Source organism: Oncorhynchus keta, chromosome 17, assembly GCF_023373465.1.
Source record: "Oncorhynchus keta strain PuntledgeMale-10-30-2019 chromosome 17, Oket_V2, whole genome shotgun sequence".
Classification (NCBI taxonomy): domain Eukaryota; kingdom Metazoa; phylum Chordata; class Actinopteri; order Salmoniformes; family Salmonidae; genus Oncorhynchus; species Oncorhynchus keta.
In genome coordinates this window covers 44536968-44557268 of record NC_068437.1, presented here as the reverse complement: position 1 = coordinate 44557268, position 20301 = coordinate 44536968, and the positions used below count along the sequence as shown (strand labels likewise).

The following is a 20301-nucleotide window of genomic DNA, read 5'->3' as shown; positions in this document are numbered from 1 at the left end:
TGTGGCAAACTTTAAACAACACTTTTTATGGATATATTTAAGAAATGGCTTTCTTCTTGCCACTCTTCCATAAAGGCCAGATTTGTGCAATATACGACTGATTGTTGTCCTATGGACAGAGTCTCCCACCTCAGCTGTAGATCTCTGCAGTTCATCCAGAGTGATCATGGGCCTCTTGGCTGCATCTCTGATCAGTCTTCTCCTTGTATGAGCTGAAAGTTTAGAGGGACGGCCAGGTCTTGGTAGATTTGCAGTGGTCTGATACTCCTTCCATTTCAATATTATTGCTTGCACAGTGCGCCTTGGGATGTTTAAAGCTTGGGAAATCTTTTTGTATCCAAATCCGGCTTTAAACTTCTTCACAACAGTATCTCGGATCGGCCTGGTGTGTTCCTTGTTCTTCATGATGCTCTCTGTGCTTTTAACGGACCTTTGAGACTATCACAGCGCAGGTGCATTTATACGGAGACTTGATTACACACAGGTGGATTGTATTTATCATCATTAGTCATTTAGGTCAACATTGGATCATTCAGAGATCCTCACTGAACTTCTGGAGAGAGTTTGCTGCACTGAAAGTAAAGGGGCTGAATAATTTTGCACACCCAATTTTTCAGTTTTTGATTTGTTAAAAAAGTTTGAAATATCCAATAAATGTCTTTCCAATTCATGATTGTGTCCCACTTGTTGTTGATTCTTCACAAAAAAATACAGTTTTATATCTTTATGTTTGAAGCCTGAAATGTGGCAAAAGGTCGCAAAGTTCAAGGGGGCCGAATACTTTCGCAAGGCACTGTAAATGTTTCTTCCTAGCGTGGATAAACCCTGTCCAATAGTAATTGAGCATATATATATTTGTTTCTAACCCTGGCTGGTGGCTAACCCGATGGTACTGAACTCTGTGGCACTCTGGTGGATGTGCTGACCTATGTGGCATGGAGGCTGAGTGGGTTCCTTCAGAACAGGGTCAGCAGAACCAATCTGGACTCAGCACGGTTCCCCTACTTGATGGGGGAGAGACTGCAGATCCACTCTAGCTGTGTCCAGGGACACATCATAGGAGAGCACGGGGACTCCAGTGGTGAGACACTCCCCTGTATTAGGTCGAAAACAGCATCACAATCAATCCATCCAAAAAATATACATCACCCGAGAGCTAGAGGCTGGGCAGGATTCAGAGGGCTGGGCAGATGTTTGGCCACTCCATTACCCGCAGTATTAGACTTAAAATTAATCATCCAGCGATCATACACTGTTTACCAGGGGGCAGAGCTACCGACGTTAAGGATAATCTGAAGATGATGCTGGCTAAAGCTAAAACTGGTGAGTGTAGAGAGTATAGAGATATTGTTATCCACGTCGGCACCAACAATGTTAGGATGAAACAGTCACCAAGCGCAACATAGCTTCAGCGTGTAAATCAGCTACAAAGATGTGTCGGCATCGAGTAATTGTCTATGGCCCCCTCCCAGTTAGGGGGAGTGATGAGCTCTACAGCAGTCACACACCTCAATCGCTGGTTGAAAACTGTTTTCTGACCCTCCCAAAATATAGAATTTGTAGATAATTGGCTCTCTTTCTGGGACTGACCTCTTTCACCCCGCATCCTGGCCCCCTCCGCAGTACATCTCCTCTTTTCGCTGGTTGAAAACTGTTGGCTGCTCCCTCCCAAAACCCCTACAAATTTGTAGATAATTGCTCTCTTTCTTGATCGCCCACAAACAGGACCAAGCCTGGCCTGTTGAGGAGTGACAGACTCCATCCTAGCTGGAGGGGGGCTCTCATCTTATCTACGAACATAGACAGGGCTCTAACTCCTCTAGCTTCACAATGAGATAGGGTGTAGGCCAGGCAGCAGGCTGTTAGCCAGCCTGCCAGCTTAGTGGAGTCTGCCACTAGCACAGTCAGTGTAGTCAGCTCAGCTATCCCCATTGAGACCGTGTCTGTGCCACGACCTAGGTTGGGCAAAACTAAACATGAAGGTGTTCGCCTTAGCAATCTCACTGGAATAAAGACCTCATCCATTCCTGACATTATTGAAAGAGATTGTGATACCACACATCTCAAATTAGGGCTACTTAATGTTAGATCCCTTACTTTCAAGGCAGTTATAGTCAATTAACTAATCACTGACCATAATCTTGATGTGATTGGCTTGACTGGAACATGGCTTAAACCTGATGAATGTACTGTGTTAAATGAGGCCTCACCCGCTGGTTATACTAGTGACCATATCCCCTGCGCATCCCGCAAAGGTGTTGCTAACATTTATGATAGTAAATTTAAATTTACAAAAAATCCCCCGACATTTTCGTCTTTTGAGCTTCCAGTCATGAAATCTATGCAGCCTACTCAATCACTTTATATAGCTACTGTTTACAGGCCTCCTGGGCCATATACAGCGTTCCTCACCGAGTTCCCTGAATTCCTATCGGACCTTGTAGTCACGGCAGATAATATACAAATTTTTGGTGACTTTAATATTCACATGGAAAAGTCCACAGACCCACTCCTAAAGGCGTTCGGCGCCATCATTGACACAGTGGGTTTTGTCCAACATGTCTCCGGACCTACTTACTGACACAATCATACTCTGGACCTAGTTTTGTCCCGTGGAATAAATGTTGTGGATTTTAATGTTTTTCCACATAATCGTGGACTATCGGACCACCATTACGTTTGCAATCGCAACAAATAATCTGCTCAGACCCCAACCAAGGATCATCAAAAGTCGTGCTATAAATTCTCAGACAACACAAAGATTCCTAGATGCCCTTCCAGACTCCCTCCACCTACCGAAGGACGTCAGAGTACAAAAATCAGTTAACCGTCTAACTGAGGAACTCAATTTAACCTTGCGCAATACCCTAGATGCAGTCGTAGCCCTAAAAACAAAAAACATTTGTCAACAGAAACTAGCTCCCTGGTATACAGAAAATAACCGAGCCCTGAAGCAAGCTTCCAGAAAATTGGAACGGAATTGGCGCTACACCAAACTGGAAGTCTTCCGACTAGCTTGGAAAGACAGTACCGTGCAGTATCGAAGAGCCCTCACTGCTGCTCGATCATCCTATTTTTCCAACTTATTTGAGGAAAATAAGAACAATCCTACATTTATTTTTGATACTGTCGCAAAGCTAACTAAAAAGAAGCATTCCCCAAGAGAGGATGGCTTTCACTTCAGCAGTGATAAATTCAGGAACTTCTTTGAGGAAAAGATCATGATCATTAGAAAGTAAATTATGGACTCCTCTTTAAATATGTGTATTCCTCCAAAGCTCAGTTGTTGTGAGTCTGCAGGACAACTGAGCTTTTTTTCTGAGTCTGCCAGGACCTAGGATCAAGGGAGACACTCAAGTTTTTTAGTACCATATCTCTTGGCATATTGATGAAAATAATCATGGCCTCTAAACCTTCAAGTTGCATACTGGACCCTATTCCAACTAAACTACCGAAAGAGCTGCTTCCTGTGCTTGTCCTTGTCCTATGTTTATCATAACAGATGGCTCTCTATCCACCGGATGTGTACCAAACTCATTAAAAGTGGCAGTAATAAAGCCTATCTTGAAAAAGCCAAACCTTGACCCAGAAAATAAAAACTATTGGCCTATATAGAATCTCCCATTCCTCTCAAAAAAAATTAAAAGCTGTTGCGCAGCAACTCACTGCCTTCCTGAAGACAAACAATGTATGCGAAATGCTTCAGTCTGGTTTTAGACCACATCACAGCACTGAGACTGCACTTGTGAAGGTGGTAAATTACCTTTTAATGGCGTCAGACCGAGGCTCTGCATCTGTCCTCGTGCTCCTAGGCCTTAGTGCTGCTTTTGATACCATCGATCACCACATTCTTTTGGAGAGATTGGAAACCCAAATTGGTCTACACGGTCAAGTTCTGGCCTGGTTTAGATCGTAACTGTCAGAAAGATATCAGTTTGTCTCTGTGGATGGTTTGTCCTCTGACAAATCAACTGTAAATGTCGGTGTTCCTCAAGGCTCCGTTTTAGGACCACTATTGTTTTCACTATATATTTTACCGCTTTCATTGCTATGCGGATGACACACAGCTGTACATTTCAATGAAACATGGTGGAGCCCCAAAATTGCCCTCCCTGGAAGCCTGTGTTTCAGACACAAGGAAGTGGATGGCTGCAAATGTTCTATTTTTAAACTCAGACAAAACAGAGATGCTTGTTCTTGGTCCCAAGAAACAAAGAGATCTTTTGTTGAATCTGACAATTAATGTTGATGGTTGTACGGTCGTCTCAAATAAAACAGTGAAGGACCTCGGCGTTACTCTGGACCCTGATCTCTCACTAACATATCAAGACTGTTTCAAGGACAGATTTTTTCCCATCTACGTAACGTTGCAAAAATCAGAAACTTTCTCTCCAAAAATGATGCAGAAATATTAATCCATGCTTTTGTCACTTCTAGGTTAGACTACTGCAATGCTCTACTTTTCGGTTACCCGGATAAAGCACTAAATAAACTTCAGTTAGTGCTAAACATGGCTGCCAGAATCTTGACTAGAACAAAAAAATGTAATCATATTACTCCAGTGCTAGCCTCTCTACACTGGCTTCCGGTTAAGGCAAGGGTTGATTTCAAGGTTTTACTGCTAACCTACAAATCATTACATGGTCTTGCTCCTACCTATCTTTACGATTTGGTCCTGCCGTACATGCCTACACGTACGCTACGGTCACCAGACGCAGGCCTCCTTACTGTCCCTAGAATTTCTAAGCAAACAGCTGGAGGCCTGGCTTTCTCCTATAGAGCCACATGTTAATGGAATGGTCTGTCTACCCATGTGAGAGACGCAAACTCGGTCTCAACCTTTAAGTCTTTATTGAAGACTCATCTCTTCAGTAGGTCCTATGATTGAGTGTAGGCTGGCCCAGGAGTGTGAAGGTGAACAGAAAGGCACTGGAGCAACGAACCGCCCTTGCTGTCTCTGCCTTGCCGGTTCCCCTCTCTCCATTGGAATTCTCTGCCTCTAACCCTATTACAGGGGCTGAGTCACTGGCTTACTGGGGCTCTTCCATGCCGTCCCTAGGAGGGGTGCATCACTTGAGTGGGTTGAGTCACTGACGTGATCTTCCTGTCAGGGATGGCGCCCCCCCTTGGGTTGTGACGTGGTGGAGATCTTTGTGGGCTATACTCCGGCCTTGTCTCAGGATGGTAAGTTGGTGGTTGAAGATATAGTGGTGTGGGTGCTGTGCTTGGCAAAGTGGGTGGGGTTATATCCTGCCTGTTTGGCCCTGTCTGTCCGGGGGTATCGTCAGACGGGGCCACAGTGTCTCCCGACCCCTCCCGTCACAGCCTCCAGTATTTATGCTGCAGTAGTTTATGTGTCGGGGGGCTAGGGTCAGTCTGTTATATATGGAGTATTTATCCTGTCTTATCCGGTGTCGTGTGTGAATTTAAGTATGCTCTTTCTAATTCTTTCTTTCTTTCTCGGAGGACCTGAGCCCTAGGACCATGCCTCGGGACTACCTGGCCTGATGACTCCTTGTGGACCCAGTCCACCTAGCCGTGCTGCTGCTCCAGTTTCAACTGTTCTGCCTGTGGCTATGGAACCCTGACCTGTTCACCAGACGTGCTACCTGTCCCAGACCTGCTGTTTTCAACTCTCTAGAGACAGCAGGAGTGGTAGAGATACTCTTAATGATTGGCTATGAAAAGCCAACTGACATTTACTCCTGAGGTGCTGACGTGTTGCTCCCTCGACAACCACTGTTATTATTATTATTTGACTCTGCTGGTCATCTATGAACGTTTGAAAATCTTGGCCATGTTGTGTTATAATCTCCACCTGGCACAGCCAGAAGAGGACTGGCCACCCCTCATAGCCTGGTTTCTTCCTCGGTTCTGGCCTTTCTAGGGAGAGGATCAGCATTGTCCCTGTCAAAAGTAAATGTGTATCACCAATTAATCTCTAGAAACATGGGCATAGATTACAGTTAGAGCAAGTCAGTATTATCTTGAGTCTGTATACACACTCAAGTGTAAAATGTCTCTTCAGTGCTTACGGGGTGATTCACCTGAAGGGGCACACCCCCTGGGTCATTGGTCTGAGTGTGTCCAGCCTAGCACAGGTCAAACTGAAGAACCTCAGCACCATTCACCCTGTGTCCACCCTCGTCAAGGTGGGTAGATCTGGAAAGAGCATACAGAAAAATATTACAGCGTTAATCTTTTTTTATTTTTTACATTGTGTGTATTGTGATGTATTTTCTGTACAGTATGTGTGTTCGTGTGTGTGTGTTTCCCAGGGCATGTGTGGGATAGAGGAGGAGGTGTTCTCACCCAGGCCCTGAGGGAGACAGAGGTTCAGGGGCGGCCGGAGAGGGCGTGGCTCCTAGGACAAACCAACAGCGAGCTGAGCCTCTGAGCCACGGAGCTCCAGGACAAAGAATGAATCAAGCTCATACATTAGTTTACACTGAGGGTAACTGATGTTGTCATGTGTACAGTACCAATGTCTAAACACTCAACATGACCCATCAAGCTCATACATGTGATTTGTATATATTTGTGTTGTATCATCAATAGTGATGTCTGTATCGCAAATCAAATATACAGACTGCGTGTGATGAATAAAGAGTTATTGGAAACTGTTTTGCCCCATCTTCAATACATAAAGGAGGGTCATCAAATCATTGTTGTCCTTCTTACACATGAAGTAGCATGTTAGATGTATGTCCAGAAGGGGGCAGGATCCCACTTCCTGAGCAGGATTGGGTAGGTGGCAGCAAAGTGGCTTGAAGACAGACAGGGTGGGTAGGGAAGGTTCAGTAACCCTCTCCCCCTGGTCTCTTCTACTCTTCCTGACTCAGTATCAGCAAGCTCAGGATTTCTGATGGCTGTCTCTCTCCTCATATGGTCCATCTGTTTGTGGAGCATTAGTTCAGTGTTGATACAGTCCTAAAATATTTTGCATGTCAGGAGACAAGTTTTCAAGAAGCAAAATGTCACCAGCCACATCGTCATGATGATGTAAAATTATTCATAGTTGGTGAAACTGCCACGTGTTTGTGATATTACAAAAACAAAGAAGTTACTTCAAACAACAAACAGTTTTGTCCCCAGCGGACTTCATTGCACGTGCCATAAATAGCAGTATATGTACTGAGACTTTTACAAACCACGATGCTAGATGCTCCTCTCCTCCACTTCATCAACATAACAAAAACAATCACGAAGGTGCTTGGGCAAACAGTGGCACCTATTCTCCCTTTACAGATTTCAACTTTAATCATGGGGACAAGTAGTGAATACCAGACGTGTTGTGTTGTCTAGGGGTTCTTAAAGTGGGGTCGGCAGAGGTACTGTCCACCGCCAGATATAAAATAATTTAAAATAATCATCTTTATTTTTTTAATAAATATTACTAACAGATTAAATGACTTTGGGCAAGGGATCTGTGGAGTAAGTTTACAGTGTGCAATACAACACATTATTATTCATCTACAATTTATGTTCTTAACCCTGGGCAACATGGGCCTGGGACGCTCAAAGGGATATTGATATTAAAGAACTCCACCAATTATACATTTTTCAATTAAATACTATTCCCCCCCAAATGTAACTTTATTTTTACATAAATGCACTGTAATTTACTCTTTAAAACGGCAAGCTTTTCTCTCTGCCTAATGTCATGTTTAGAATTACAGGATATTAGCTTTAAAGCCACAACAACAAAATATGAAAAAATTATTCAGGGACCCTCTCATAATCAGAACACAACTAGAGTTCGATAAAAATTGGCTACAGGGATTTTGACATCTGCAGCACATGGCTGGATGAACCAAGTCTCAGGTCCGGGAAAGAACATTTAGAAGGCCTGTCTCTTGGGAATTGGATAGAAAATGTTGCTGTTTTCAAGCAAATTGGGGCAGGACAAAATGTGTAGAATTGCAGGAAATTAGCTTGAAAACGGCAACATTTTCTCATAGTAAAACATCATAACAATAAAAATCCCTGTAGGCTATTTTTATCACACTCGAGTTGTGTTCTGATTATGAGGGGAGTCCCTGATGAATTTGCTAACACAAAAAAGGGTCCCGGCCCCAAAACTTTTGAGAACCCCTTGTGTAGTCAAAGTACTCTATATTACTCCTATAGTAACTGTGATATAATCTCTTTGACAATGCCAAGAACACTTAGGTCTAGGCTTAATAGAGATGGGTCGCCTGGAGTCACCACTAATGAAAATAAATGGACTTGAGATGTCCAGCTGGTTTCAACAACAATAAAACATATCCACAGTGATGAGTGGTAAGTTACAGTATATCTGTAATAGTGAGAGAGGAAACACCAGAAAGACTAACTTCTGAAAGTAGCCGTTGGCCGGTGTGTTAGCGACCAACTACTGGGTGTCTACGAACGGGGGAGAATCGATATGACATCCATCAGGGCCAGGACCAAGGCCAGCCTGACAAATCTCTCCTATCAATAGGCTGCCAGGACAGCACAGGGCCACAGTCACCCGTATCAAGAGCACCTATTAATCCATGGTGTTGTCAGTCAGGGGATAATTAATGAGTTAATCAGTCTGGCCCAGGGAAGACCGTGGGGGTGACATATACCTTCACCTCTATCCAAGGGATTATATTATTATTATGTACTGTACTTTCCTTAGTGTGCTTGACCACTTCTACAGTATACAACGTGAGGACAATGTACAGGACACGTGTCAAACTCATTCCACGGAGAGCAGAGTGTCTGCAGGTTTTTTGCTCCTCCCTTGTACTTGATCGCTGAATTATGATCACTAATTAGTAAGAAACTCCCAACACCTCGTTGTCTAGGGCTCAACTCAAAACCAGCCTGCAGACACTAGGCTCTCTGTGGAATGAGTTTGACACCCCTGGTGTACAGTATTAGGGACTATTTGCCATAATGATAATCAGACATTTCCCAGACACGTGGTAAAGAGCAATAGGTTTTAGAAATAATTTGGCAAATAAGAATTATTGATGATATGAAGAATTCACTAAGGTAAAATACAAAACAATTTATAGCTATTCAACAGGTAAAAATCTTGCAATTTTATTTGCATATAAAGGCAACTAAATTCATCAATTTAAAAAAGGTTCATAAACCAGGAAACTAAACAGGCATTTACAATGACAGAAGACTACCGTTGGCAACTTGTTTTGTGCTAGCAAGATAGCATTTTCACACAGTGCAAAAATCAGAGAAAAAAACAAAACAATTGTACTTTAGAGGGCATCCCAAATATTTTACAGCTGTTGAATATCGATACAAATCTTAAAGTGAGATGAAAATGCCTGATTTGCGCATGTTGAAAACTCACACAAGCACCGGCTCACAGGTACTCCATGGAAGATGGGGTCATTTGAGAATATGCAGCATCTGTTTCCAATTAACATCAAGTGAAAGTTTTCTTTACAGCTGATTATTCATAAGATGGGAATGAACGGTTTGATGTCAAACGGTACCACAAGACTGGCCAGTCAATCAATGAGCTTGACTAGAGAAAAACACGGCCAAGTTCAGTAGCCAAATGTGATCGAACGTTGCAGATAGGTCCACATAGCATATTTCTCTCTGAACGTTCCAAAACGTTGCGCCACAGATCAAGGGAGATGATGCACCAGTACACATAAAGCTCGTACACAAGTGTGAGAGCGCAAGAGATTCATCTATGCTGGGTATAGAATAATTGGACCAATTTCATACAAATGTCAACATACAATTTCATTTCAAAGGCTTAATTTTTAACAATACACAGGCCTTTAACAGAGACCAAATAACTTAAGTTACAATGCCAAATGCATGTTCAATCATCATCATGAGGTCAAGTATTGCTTATGTAAAGAGTCCTGTTACGGTCAGGCAGTGTACTTGCCTGTGAGGCAAGGCGCTTATCCATCTTCATAGAGGAAACAAAGAGAACCACAATACAGAAAACCAGCCACTTCAGCAAATGCAAGCAAATGGAAAATATGGAATATTTTACAAAGATCATTTCATTACCAGAATCTGATTTTCATGCATTTTTACAAGCAGTTTACAAAAGACAAATATCTTGAAGATTAGCATTTCGTACAACTGAATTTAAAAAAATGCTGGTTTATTTTCTACGATGCTCTATGCGTTGGGCAGGTCAAATACGATGGGGGGGTTTGTGGGCTGGAAACTGGCTGTACAGGTGGAGGAGTTGATGAAAGTTGTGCATCCATCCGTCATAATGCCGTACCCTGCAGACAGAGGACAAAGACATTAGACACCAGAGTCAAAACAGAGACAATAACAGGCACAGGATATCCCCAACTGATTCAGGATTAACTGCCATTCTTTAGAACAGTATCCATGTTAAGAAGCGTTTTGCCTGAAATCTGACGACTTCCTAACATGTATGTTCAGTCCTTTATAGAACCAGGACCATGGAGGTCAGAGCACAGAACACTCACCCTCATGGATGCCCCCAAAGGCGTGGAGCTTGGGTTGGACCCTCTGCTGTACTGTGTTCAGCAGCTCCACACAGCCCACTCTCTGCAGCTCCTTGGGAACCCAGTCCCGGAAACCTGTCCCAAACCACAACAATAGACTGATTAACACACTTGATTAACCTTTGCAAAAGACAAATGAACATAACGGAAATAAATTGAACATTATCGTCTTCAATCATAACATAGTGAGACAGGTCAGACAAACTAAGGGTGACAGTTTCCATATCTTAACGTTTTTGTATAAATGCACAGATAAACGCAAAGTTTTAGACACAATCTGTGAAGTTTGCCATTATCCTCAAGCACTTTATCAGGAAGTGAAACTCTCTGCGAGAGTAAATGGATGGAATATTTGAATAACTAATCTCAATGATTTATTGTAATGAAGGCGTGCTGGAGAACCCGAATTACACTACAAACAATGATGCGGTATTACCGTTATATGTGCTGTGAATGTTTGAATGGATCATATAGGCGATCTCAGCGCTGTAAATGAATTAGAATTTGTTGAAGGTCACAAAGAAAACCTGTTCAGTTGGACCTGATGTTACACTCTCATTCTTCAGCTACACCTACACACCATTTTAAACAGACGAAAAATACCAAACTCGTCATAGCACAGTCTTTGTAGCTTGTTTCTCATTTTAACATAAGAAAAATGTCACCCTATATCTGCTTCCATTTCTTCCAGTAGTTCAATTAATGAGTGACAGTAACTATACTGGCACATTCATAAGTGCAAGCTGTTTTAGAAGTCTTTGGGAAAGGCTGTAGAATGGGGTGTTCTGGGGTTCTATGAAGTCAACTCACCGAGGGGAGGTCCGTGGGTCATGAGAACATCTATGCCCTCTGGAACCTGATTCCACTTATCCAATAGAGACTGGCCGCGGGGAAGGTTAAAACCCCAGCCATTAAACCACGGTGTCCTGTAGGAACACACAGTTATATAAAAATATACATCACACACACCTGCACACAAGAGAGAGATCTAGGGGGGAGAGGGGGGGGCAGAGCGGTATGGGAAGCGAGGGAGAGTGCGCGAGCAGGGAGGCAGAGTGCCCAGGGGGGGAGACAAGGAGAGCGAGAGAGAGGGAAAGCGCGAGCGGGGAGGCAGAGCGCCCGGGGAGTGGGGGGGGGAGACAGCCAGCCATTGAGGGAGATAGAGGGTTATCATACGACTAGGACATTCATTCTGGCCCGTGCCACAGCATAACAGAGGTCATCCAAACACTGGAAATGGATTAAGCTGTCAGCACCAATGAGAAGAAGCATGTTAATAAGAGTTTCATGTCTCCCCTGGGACCCTGGCCTCCTGACACACAGCAGTATGGGTAGCACTGTCCTGTCTGACTACTGCCTTTATTTACCGACAGCCGGGGCACATGGAGGTAAAGAGATTGCCCCGGCCATAATGGGCAGACAGAAAGGCACACGTCAGGCCAAGGTCACAGCTAATTCTGGCCAGAGCTAACTGGAAGAGGTTGGGGAGATGGGGGGAGGAGGGACGGGTTGAAGTGGAAGCTATTTGGTCTGGACTAAATGAACGCTGATAGTTGCGGTTATATGACTGATATGGCCCGCAGTGCATTCATCAACCTGTCTGAACAGTCTAGGCTACACCGTGATGCATGGGGGAGATCTCTCTGGAGGGTTCCACACAGGGCTGCTGCTGCCTAGGGGGACATTATTAACCACATACAAACACTGCCGATTGATACTTCCCTTCAGATCAACTATGTATTTCACTCCAAGAGCCGTTCCAGTGCAGGTGAGGCTCTGGGCCAAGTTTGAGACTCACACACTGTCTGATTTAGCATCTTGCACATTTCTTATTGTATAGCTTTAATCAAGATGAAAACAGAACTCGTACCATGCCACTATTGCCACGTTCATTTCAAATGTACATAAAGATTTTGATGGTCTTGTGTTACATACAGTATCAGCATTTCTGATACAGCCCCCACTGTGCAGTAGCAAGGGTCTGACACAGCCATGCACGGAGTAGCTCACAAACAGCCCATTCATATTGACTGCACCTTTAAACACTATATATACACAAAAGCATGTGGATACCCTTTCAAATATGTGGATTCGGCTATTACAGCCACACCCGTTGCTGACAGGTGTATAAAATCGAGCACACCGCCATGCAATCTCCATAGACAAACATTGGCAGTAGAATGGCTTTACAGAAGAGCTCAGTGACTTTCAAAGTGGCACCGCCATAGGATGCCACCTTTCACCAAGCCAGCTCATCAAATGTCTGTTATTGTGAAGTGGAAACGTCTAGGAGCAACAACGGCTGAGCCGCGAAGTGGTAGGCCACACAAACTCATAGAATGAGATTCCCAAGTGCTGAAGTGCGCAGAAATAAACCGCCTGTCCTTGGTTGCAACACTCACTACTGAGTTCCAAACTGCCTCTGGAAGCAACGTCATCACAATAACTGTTCATCGTGAGTTTCATGAAATGGGTTTCCATGGCCGAGCAGCCGCACAGAATCCTAAGAACACCATATGCAATGCCCAGTATCGGCTGGAGTGGCGTAAAGCTCACCGCCATTGGACTCTGGAGCAGTGGAAACACGTTCTCTGGAGTGATGAATCATGATGAATAATGGTCTGTGGCTGTTTTTCATGGTTTGTGCAAGACCCCTTAGTTCCAGTGAAGGGAAATCTTAACACTACAGTGAGCCAGGCCTAATCATCCAACATCAGTGCCCGACCTCACTAATGGTCTTGTGGCTGAATGGAAGCAAGTCCCCGCAACAATGTTCCAACATCTAGTGGAAAGCCTTCCCGGAAGAGTGGAGGCTGTTATAGCAGCAAAGGGGGGAAACCAATTCCATATCAATGCCCATGATTTTGGAATGAGATGTTCGACTCGCAGGTGGTGTCCACATGCTTTTGGTGATGTAGTGTATTTTCCTCCAGGCTGGGATACACTGCCTTCTCCAACCCTGTGATTCAAAGCAGATCTGTTCTGTGTTAGACCTGGATCCCACTGCTGACACCAGCGGGTAGATAAATCCTACGTTTCCCCGGCGTCTCTCTTGTCGCACTCCAACCCAGCAGAGCAGACATAGACGAGATATGAACAATGAGCTGTGCTTCTCAATATGGAAGCCAGTAATAGCCAGGATGTGGTGGGGGGAGGAAAGGGGGAGGGGCATGCTCCCCAGGACCCGAGGGCGCTATTATCTTCCCATGCTGCGAGGGAGGGGGAGTAGGAGAAGAGGGAGCAGGATGGGGGGGAGTAGGAGCAGAAGGAGCAGGAGGGGGAGAAGAGGGAGCAGGATGGGGGGGAGTAGGAACAGAAGGAGCAGGAGGGGGAGAAGAGGGAGCAGGATGGGGGGAGTAGGAGCAGAAGGAGCAGGAGGGGGAGAAGAGGGAGCAGGATGGGGGGGGGAGTAGGAGCAGAAGGAGCAGGAGGGGGAGAAGAGGGAGCAGGATGGGGGGAGTAGGAGAAGAGGGAGCAGGAGGGGGAGAAGAGGGAGCAGGATGGGGGGAGTAGGAGAAGAGGGAGCAGGAGGGGGAGTAGGAGAAGAGGGAGCAGGATGGGGGAGTAGGAGAAGAGGGAGCAGGATGGGGGGAGTAGGAGCAGAAGGAGCATGGGGGGGGGAGAAGAGGGAGCAGGATGGGGGTAGGAGAAGAGGGAGCAGGAGGGGGAGAAGAGGGAGCAGGATGGGGGTAGGAGAAGAGGGAGCAGGAGGGGGGGGGAGTAGGAGAAGAGGGAGCAGGGAAAGTGGGAGCAGGGTGGAGGATAAGAGGAAGCAGGAGGGAGAATATTGTGGGTAGGAGATTGTGGTTAGCTTGACCACGTAGACACAAGCTGTGTCTTCTCCCACCCTGGCTGTCATCACTAGGCTAACTGATTGACTACCTCTGGTCACTGCTGTGATCTTCTGCAGGGGAATGATCCATCAGGATACGGAAGTCTGGACTCCACTGTCTGCCCTGACTGGGGCAGATAAAAAAAATCTAACCCAGGGTTCTACACTAACTTTTATGACAACAATTACAGGGTAGCCTACTCTTCTGTGCTGACACTGACAAACAGATCCATTAAAACGACGTTGTCTGATCCATATACAGAGCCATCAGAAAGTATTCAGACCCCTTAACTTTTTCCACATTTTGGTAGGTTACAGCCTTATTCTAAAATTGATGAAATCATTTTTTCCCTCATCTCCTCGTCTTCTCTTAACAGATATAGCCATTTGCTTTCCAAACTATGATGAACTATTGTGATATGCCCGGAAGGACCTCTACTTTTCACTGACAGTCACAACTCAACAATCATGTGGTATTTGTCGCATGCGCCACCCACATTGTGGGCCCTTCTGCCTGTAGGCATTGTGATTTAAAACATTGTTATTTTTTAAACCTAATGATCCTCTGTGACCAAATCATGCTCTCTGGTGTTGTAACCTATTATGAATTATATTATTTACTTCTGTATAGACAGGAGTAGGTGAATTAGGGTATACCATTTTGGCAATTTAATTCAATTTAGGCTACTTTAGGGAAAGCTTAGTTTATGGAGTGCTACCTATGTTTGTAGAGCAATTGTGGTGGTGTTTTCAAAACAAATGGCAAGAGCCCGACCGATAAATCGGTTGACCGATATTAAAAATGAGCCTTCACAGCAATATTTGTATCGGTCTTTATTCCAACAATAAAGTGCTGATATTATATACACAGAATGAACAAATGTGTGAATTTTTCAATGGTTGCCTGAAGAGGGAGCTCTAAGAGCTGCTCATTGAACATCATTCACCATTCAGTAAGTCACGATGTGAGAGTAAGAGTGGTCATGGTGGTTTAACGTGAGTAGCTTGCCACAGCCAGCGACAGCATATTTGAATAAGTAAATAATCAAAAGTACACATCACCAAGCAAGCAACCCTGTCGTCATCACATGCTCACTTGGTTAACGTTAGCTGGCTAGCTAACCAGCAATGAAGTAAGGCTCTATCTGGCCAGCAAGGTAGTTAGCAAGCAAGCAAGCAATCTGTGCTTGCTACTTACACTACCGTTCAAACATTTGAGGTCACTTAGATATGTCCTTGTTTTTGAAAGAAAAGCACATTTTTTTGTCCATTGAAATAACATCAAATTGATCAGAAATACAGTGTAGACATTGTTAATGTTGTAAATGACTATTGTAGCTGGAAACGGCAGATTTTTAATGGAATATCTACATAGGCATACAGAGGCCCATTATCAGCAACCATCACTCCAGTGTTCATATGGCACATTGTGTTAGCTAACCCAAGTTTATCTTTTTAAAAGGCTAATTGATCATTAGAAAACACTTTTGCAATTATGTTATGCTGAAATCTGCTGTGCTGATTAAACAAGCAATACAACTAGCTTTCTTTAGACTAGTTGAGTAACTGAAGCATCAGCATTTGTGGGTTTGATTACAGGCTCAAAATGTCCAGAAACAAAGAACCTTCTTCTGAAACACGTACAGTGAAACACTATTCTTGTTCTGAGAAATGAAGGCTATTCCATGCGAGAAATTGCCAAGAAACTGAATATCTCATCTGTGTGCTACTTCCTTCAAACTGGCTCTAACCAGAATAGAAAGAGTGAGAGGCCCCGGTGCACAACTGAGCAAGAGGACAAGTACACTAGAGTGTCTAGTTTGAGAAACAGACGCCTCACAAGTCCTCAACTGGCAGCTTAATTAATAGTACCCGCAAAACACCAGTCTCAACGTCAACAGTGAAGAGGCGACACCGGGATGCTGGCCTTCTAGGCAGAGTTCCTCTGTCCAGTGTGTGTTATTTTGCCCATCTTAATCTTTTCTTTTTATTGGCTTCACTGTATATGTTGAGACAGATGTATTGCGCGTACTATTTAATGAAGCTGCCAGTTGAGGACTTGAGGTGTCTGTTTCTCAAAATTTGCTACATAAGTCAGAATCAAGGAGGTCGGTCACATATCGTCAGATATATTGGTGATCAGTGTAGTTTGCATCCCTAAAATCAGTATCGGACCTAAAAATCCTATATTAGTTGGGCTCTACAAATGGCCACTGGATTGATGCAAATAATTATGGTTTTCCCAGGTAGGCACAGGCTACTTGCATTTCCATATACCCGAATAGGATTAGGCTATCAGTAACATCGCTAACGGCTACGCAAATTGCACGGGCACTGCACACGCACACGGGTATTCCTCTGCCGTTTTTCCTCTTCAGAAAGTTGGTTCATTTTTGGTCAATTAAACATTACTGTTTGAATAAACAATGATAAACAAAAAATGTGTCGCACTGCCAAGTCAAACAGCCTTGGTCACAGTATCGAACCCTGAAATATTTCTGGGTCCTAATCTGCGTGCCATGACCTCTTATTTAAGAGGCCTGTTGCAGCTTGATTGTGATTGATAGCAGAGTAAATAAAACCCAGTGCCTGCTTTAGCACGCAGCGTGTTGGGTTATACACAGGGGTGCAATCTTTCACCATTGCTAGGCTAACGTTTCTGCTGGCTGACTCCCACCCTGACCCCCGTAGCAGGCAGGCAGCAGACATTAAAGCCCTGAAATAACAGCCACTGTCTGGACCTGCTGCTATATGATCATCACCTCTCTCTCTGTCATTACACAAACACACACACACCTGTACGTGTGCACACAACACACACAAGCTAAGCTCTGACAAGGTCCTCTTATTCAATATGGCAACCCTGTCCAATGTACACAACAAGCCAGCAAGTCATCCGTTTGATTTGAGCTGTATCAGCACTTGAGCTTGGTGACCTGTCAGCTGAACCTGATACAGAATGCAGACATGGCCCAGACAGTGCCCAGACCTTTTTAACTCTAAAACAGTGCACCGAACCGCACCCCTAGCTTCAGGTTATTTATGAAAGTGGCCAGGTCAGCTACTCTAATGCACTACCCTGCGTGTACCTCAACTTTCTCCAATCTAAAAGGGCTACTGGAATCTTCAAATATGAATCACCTCAGTCAGGACTATGTGGGGGTTGTACTAGCACTAGACTACAAGAGAAGGGCATATGGCTATGTCTGGCTGTAATGTTGAACAACTCAGCTGCAGCAGAGGTAGTACTGAGAGGGAAAAGAAGGGCCTGGGGAATTACCGTCTGTCTTGTCTATCTGTAATGCCATGGGCTGCTACACTACCTAGGAAACATGTGTACTCAGTCACAAATGTTGCAAATTCTGCATTCTGCTGTGCTCTGGCCTGGACAGATGTCCTAGCTTCTGGCAGACACGAGTCACCTTACACGTCACCGTGCCATGTACTCAGCCAGGCTTGTTGTGACACTGCACTGGTCCAATCACCCATTCAACACTACCGAGAAGCTGCTATTCAAAAGCACCCTCCTCAGTGTCATGATCAGTTTTCCTTCCTTCACTCCAGCCTGGCAGTGATCATCAGTAGGCTATACACCAGGGTTCCTTCCTTCATTCCAACCTGGCAGTGATCATCAGTAGGCTATACACCAGGGTTCCTTCCTTCATTCCAACCTGGCAGTGATCATCAGTAGGCTATACACCAGGGTTCCTTCCTTCATTCCAGCCTGGCAGTGATCATCAGTAGGCTATCAGGGTTCCTTCCTTCATTCCAGCCTGGCAGTGATCATCAGTAGGCTATACACCAGGGTTCCTTCCTTCACTCCAGCCTGGCAGTGATCATCAGTAGGCTATACACCAGGGTTCCTTCCTTCATTCCAGCCTGGCAGTGATCATCAGTAGGCTATACACCAGGGTTCCTTCCTTCATTCCAGCCTGGCAGTGATCATCAGTAGGCTATACACCAGGGTTCCTTCCTTCATTCCAGCCTGGCAGTGATCATCAGTAGGCTATACACCAGGGTTCCTTCCTTCACTCCAGCCTGGCAGTGATCATCAGTAGGCTATACACCAGGGTTCCTTCCTTCATTCCAGACTGGCAGTGATCATCAGTAGGCTATACACCAGGGTTCCTTCCTTCATTCCAGCCTGGCAGTGATCATCAGTAGGCTATACACCAGGGTTCCTTCCTTCATTCCAGCCTGGCAGTGATCATCAGTAGGCTATACACCAGGGTTCCTTCCTTCATTCCAGCCTGGCAGTGATCATCAGTAGGCTATACACCAGGGTTCCCCAACTGGCGGCCCGCGGGGCAGTGGTTTCATTTGGCCCCAGAGTTTTTTCTATTTCATTGTTGGAGACCTGTAAATTAGCTCCAAGTGATTTTAATTGAAAAGAAATATGTTCCCAAGTTTTCCCACAAATGTAGGCAAGATTTGCAATGATTTTGCTTTCGTCAAACATCATATATATTTGGCTTCTTGCCGTCAATTTGCAGTCTACAAATTGTTTGTAATCATGTTCTGTCCTCTTGACCATGCACTCAACAAAAAAACTTGGCCCGCATCTGAATCTAGTTGATGATCTCTGCTATACACAGTTCACACTCATCTCATCCAGGGTCTTTTCTCCAGAGATAGCTCTGGATGAGTCTGGTTAGTCAAATTAGTCACTTAATATTGGTAAAGGGCATCACTCTGGTTGGTTATTTCACAGGTCATTACATTGTGGTGCTAGACAGAGGCTCATTAAAGCACTTGTGATGTCCTGTAATAAGCTGTATGGATGATGATGATGTTGGGGTAACAAGCTCTGGCTGGCTCCTGGGTGTTGGATGTGGTTGGGTAATAGCAAGGCCTCTTACCCCAACTGACACATACATGGACTGAGGAGGGCAAGCTCACGGAAACTGGTGTAAGCAGTGGGCTTTTTACCTGACAAAAGTGATATAGACAAAAATCCAAAAAGGAACTGAGTAATGTTAAGAAATGCTATAGATGGAAGGACTGTAGTGTGGAAACCTACCAAAAAACAATTAAGCAACAACAAATTCAATCCATTTTAGACAACTTCCTGGACAAAACGTTCCACTGTGATAGTGAAGGTGTAAACGTGGCAGTAGAAAATCTTAACAGTATATTTGACCTCTCAGCTTCCCTATCAAATCTAAAAATGTCAAATAAAAACCGATAAATAATGACAAATGGTTTGATGAAGAATGCAAAAACCTCAAAGAAAGTGAGAAACCTATCCAACCAAAAACATAGAGACCCAGAAAACATGAGTCTACGCCTTCACTATGGTGAATCACTAAAACAATACAGAAATACATTACGGACAAAGAAGGAACAGCATATCAGAAATCAGCTCAATGTAATTGAAGAATCCATAGACTCTAACCACTTCTGGGAAAATTGTAAAACATTAACAAACAACAACACAAATAATTATCAATCCAAAATGGAGATGTATGGGTAAATCACTTCTCCAATAAAGAACAAACGGCAAAAATATATACATGATCGAATACACATTTTAGAATCAACTATTAAAGACTATCAGAACCCACTGGATTCTCCAATTACCTTGAATGAACTACAGGACAAAATAAAAACCCTCCAACCCAAAAAGGCCTGTGGTGTTGATGGTATCCTCAATGAAATGATAAAATATACACAAAATATAGCATCATCCTTAGCTCTGGCATCTTCCCCAATATTTGGAACCAAGGACTGACTGATCACCCCAATCCACAAAAGTGGAGACCAATTTGACCCCAATAACTACCGTGGGATATGCATCAACAGCAACCTTGGGAAAATCCTCTGCATTATCATTAACAGTAGACTTGTACATTTCCTCAGTGAAAACAATGTACTGAGCAAATGTCAAATTGGCTTTTTACCAAATTATTGTACGACAGACAACGTATTCACCCTGCACACCCTAATTTACAAACAAACAAACCAAAACAAAGGCAAAGTCTTCTC

The 20301-nt window shown here is 44.2% G+C and overlaps 1 protein-coding gene across 3 annotated transcripts in view; it reads right to left on the bottom strand.

Moving 5' to 3' along the window:
- Positions 1-9032: 9032 nt before the first annotated feature.
- The window catches only part of LOC118395902 (metallophosphoesterase MPPED2), a 30702-nt gene continuing 19433 nt past the window's right edge, over positions 9033-20301 (bottom strand). For 2 of the 3 annotated variants that reach the window (XM_035789974.2, XM_035789975.2), the window contains exons 5-8: positions 14367-14444; positions 11295-11410; positions 10446-10559; positions 9033-10232 (exon numbers count right to left, since the gene is read on the bottom strand). In XM_035789974.2, the coding sequence (XP_035645867.1) occupies positions 10123-10232; positions 10446-10559; positions 11295-11410; positions 14367-14444 (418 nt within the window). In that variant the 3' untranslated portion in view covers positions 9033-10122. The remainder of the gene's footprint in view (positions 10233-10445; positions 10560-11294; positions 11411-14366; positions 14445-20301) is intronic. The other variant, XM_035789976.2, reaches the window with a different exon arrangement.